The sequence below is a fragment of the Tetranychus urticae genome, chromosome 1, assembly GCF_039701765.1.
Source record: "Tetranychus urticae isolate SD_2017Ah chromosome 1, NJAU_TeUrti_SD_1.0, whole genome shotgun sequence".
Lineage (NCBI taxonomy): Eukaryota > Metazoa > Arthropoda > Arachnida > Trombidiformes > Tetranychidae > Tetranychus > Tetranychus urticae.
The window spans coordinates 5,424,831-5,428,650 of record NC_142958.1 but is presented as its reverse complement, the minus strand read 5'-3'; the positions used below and the strand labels follow the sequence as shown (position 1 = coordinate 5,428,650).

The following is a 3,820-nucleotide window of genomic DNA, read 5'->3' as shown; positions in this document are numbered from 1 at the left end:
CATTTTTATGCTTTTTCTTTTGTTTTAGGGAAGCTTACTTTATAAGTCAATTTATCGAGTTTCGGTTGATAATGGCCAATCTAATAACATAGAAGTTGCTTTAAAGGTAAGTCTCTCTCTCTCTCTCTCAACTCTTAGTAAGCCGGCAATAATGATGTAGTCCCGAAAAAAATGAATACCATTTATTAGTTTCTTTCGATAGTTTTGTCTCAACATTTGCTAGATTATCTTATGAAGATGCAGTTAGATATTATCTAATAGTACAGCATATGATTTTTTTTCTTGCAGAAGCTTCAAGTTCTGGAACGATTTGAAGCACGTAAAATAGGTGCTTATATTGGTAATTATATTTATATCGATAACAACAATGCTCTAATAGTATGGTTCTATGCATTTAGTATATACATATTTGTATACCTTTTTAGTTGCACTTAACGCTGAAAATCGATCAATTTTTATTATATTCACCATCTATTAGCATTATTTCACTATGAGTGTTTCTAAAACAATAAAATTCCGAAGATGGCGACAGTTAAAATTGCGTCGAGACTAATTTGTTTTGTTAAGTGCAGCTACTAGTGTAGCAAAATGCTGATCAGTCAACTTAATTTTTCGGTCTTTTACTTTTAATAGCTTACCTTGGAATGCGCTTCATTATATTTTTTATTTTGTGCTAATATCCATCGAAACATTCTTTAAACTTTCGTTTCAAAAAAATATAAAGATCTATTCTAATGAATTCATTGTTTCGCACTTTATCTCTTTCATATTTGGATTTCATTTCGGATTTCGCTATTTGACTCTTCACGAAAACCCGACGCACTTGTAAGCCTACTCAACTCACCAACAGTCTTCAACTATACTACAACACTGACTAATCACTATTAAAACCTGGTATTTGCTCATTATCTTGCGCAGTTCCTGTCCCATCAGATCGCTGGATCAATAGTCCTAACTTGTTGAAGTTTTATTAAATCACACAAGCTTATTTACTGTTCACTATAAGCCAAAAGAAAGAGTTTATCTGTTGAAACCCTGTCTTCCACTGACTAATGTCCAATTTCTTTGTAACTATTTGAATATACATCCTTATATCATATTATTATTATTGTATTACTATAATCATTATTGTTGTTGAAATGGGATTTTCAGATTGAAAATGGAAATTATAAAATTGAATTGTTGACATGAAAATGACACTTTATTTTAATTTTTAATCATCTCTTCTATTTTTCAACTTTCAATTTTCAAACTCTATCATAATTAATTGATTGGACAAAATTCCGTGACTGTTTCAATTAACTATTAATGTTAAACAGTTTGAATGACTTCTAATGACTGGTTTCGATTATCGAGTAGAACATTTCGCACAGTTTTGCCAATGGTTAATAAATCAATGAATATTAAATTAGTAAAAGTTTTGTTACATATTCATTCAAGACATTAATATTAAATCTACAATAATCAATATCTTGAGGAGGTTTAGCGAATCCAATAAAAGTTACTTTTTGTTTGCATTAAAAATTTAACAATTCAAATGAAACGAATTGTGAATTGCTCGCTCTCGTAACTCTTTAGATTAGTTTTTTACATATTAATATTTCAAAATTTAAAACTGTGCATGATGAGCCATTGAATGATTTCCAAGTTTATCCCAATGAGAATCTACACATTGAGATTTTTATTAATAATAATTATGGGTTGAATATTTCGATTGATTACATTGTTGTAAAGTTTGCTATGAATGAAACTGTAATTTATTAAGAATTGAAACTCATTTACGTTTGATGTTGGAACAAAACTAAAGGTAAAAACAGCCGCACTCCAATTTGTGTTAATTTTGGAAATTCATGCTTTTAATGCGCCTTGAAGTGTAAGTTTTAAAATTTATTGGAAATTTTTGTTGAATTTGCATTCAGCATTTGCGATCAGTTCAAAAAATCGCAAATGTTGGATAACTTTTGAACCATAATACGGATCATGCTCAAATTTGCATCAAGTATTGACGCGAATTTGATCCTTATTTCCTGAAATTTTCTTATTTCAGGCTTCTAGCCATAAAACTTAATAGAAATTTAAATCGGACTATTTGTGACATAATTTTTCCTCAGAGGTTACTATCGAAAGAAGAGGGTCTACTTTCAACGTGCTCTTCGATCAAGATCTGGAACAACTTGTAAGAATCTTTTCATTGCACTCATTCAAAATATTAGGGCTTACCAACGGCTTTTGACCTAACCATGACGCAATAATTTCCGCTAGATGGCGTTAGTTTTTTTGAATTCAGCAACTGTTGTTGCCATAGAAATTTTACTAATTTTACTTTTGAAAGTGAATTTGGCTTTTTTATTCTAATTTTTCAACATGGCAGACCTCGAAATTCGAGCGATTATTAGAAATTGTTTTTTAAACGGTGCCACAATTACGGAAGCCAAAGAGCGATTGGATCGCGAGTACCCTACTAAATCACCTAGTGTTTCGACAATAAAGTACTGGTATAGAGAGTTTAGATTTGGCCGAACTTCCTTAGAAAATGCCCCAACAACTTCGGCAGTCAACGAAATCGATTATTCGAAGTTAGTGCCGAAAGTAAAGAAGGCCATGGAAGCTGATCGCAAAACTTCGATTCCAGAGCTAGCGGCTATGTTCAAGGTTGGACACAGCACCATACAAAAGGTCCTACATGAGCATCTTGACCTCAAAAAACTGTCTACAGTGAGTGTACCACACCTTTTAACCGAGGTTCAAAAGCGTAACAGAGTACAAGCGTGTACTACAGCTTTGGCCACTTACAGACGGGATCCGCAGCCATTTTTGAAAGCGATTTTCACAATGGATGAGACTTGGATACCGCTCTATGACCCTCTTACCCGTACCGAAGCTATGGAGTGGGTTTCAAGCCGTGACCAGCTCTCACAAAGGCCAACCTCAACTATACGAGACAAAAAAGTGATGGCATGTGTTTATTGGGATTCAGCGGGAATCATCAAGATTTATTGGATGGAGCAAGGCCAAACAATTGATGGTGATACCTATCGAGCTCAGCTGGATGAAATTGATGGCTTGGTTCGGGCTAGAAGACCTCCAAATAGTCGCAGAAACCCATTGTTCTTGCAGGACAACGCTCGTCCCCACAAGGCTGCTAAAACAATGGAAAAAATACGCGAACTAGGATGGGCTGTCATCAACCATCCAGCCTATTCTCCAGATCTAGCCCCGTCTGACTTCTTTTTATTCTCAGACTTGAAAAGATATACACGTGGCCGTAGATTCGAGTCGATCGAGGAGCTAAAGGGAGAAATTGAAGCTTTTTTCGAAAGTAAGCCATCAGAGTGGTATGCGTCGGCTTTCGAGCAATTAGTTACTCGTTGGCAAAAGTGTATCGATGCCCAAGGTGCATACTTCTAAAATTTTCGAAATAAAATTACATTTAATGGCTCAGGTCAAAAGCCGTTGGTAAGCCCTAATACTAATCAATAAACTTAATTTTGTGCTCTTTTACTTTAATAGCTTACCTTGGAATGTGGCTCTTTGTACTTATTGTTTTGTGAAAATATCAATCGAAACAATCAGTAAAGCCAGACTGTGTATAATTCAACTTGAAAAAGAAATTGAAGAAAACAACTTTAATATTCGTGACAAAAAAATTAGACAATTGGATAATGGAAATTATGGTTTTCATTGTTTTTCATGATGTGATTGGTTTATATTTATACAGCTTTTGAAACGCACTACTCTATTCATTAAGATTTATTATTTTTTATTACGATTTATTCATCAACAAAAACTTTTTTCTCAGTTATCTTCGAGTTTTCTCAGT

General features: G+C 33.8%; 1 protein-coding gene across 1 annotated transcript; it reads left to right on the top strand.

The window, feature by feature from the left end:
- The first annotated feature begins 2,364 nt into the window (after window positions 1–2,364).
- On the top strand, window positions 2,365–3,408 carry LOC149094432 (histone-lysine N-methyltransferase SETMAR-like). The gene has a single exon (XM_089266323.1). The coding sequence runs from the start codon at window positions 2,365–2,367 to the stop codon at window positions 3,406–3,408; it is 1,044 nt and encodes a 347-aa protein (XP_089122449.1).
- The last annotated feature ends 412 nt before the right edge of the window (window positions 3,409–3,820 follow it).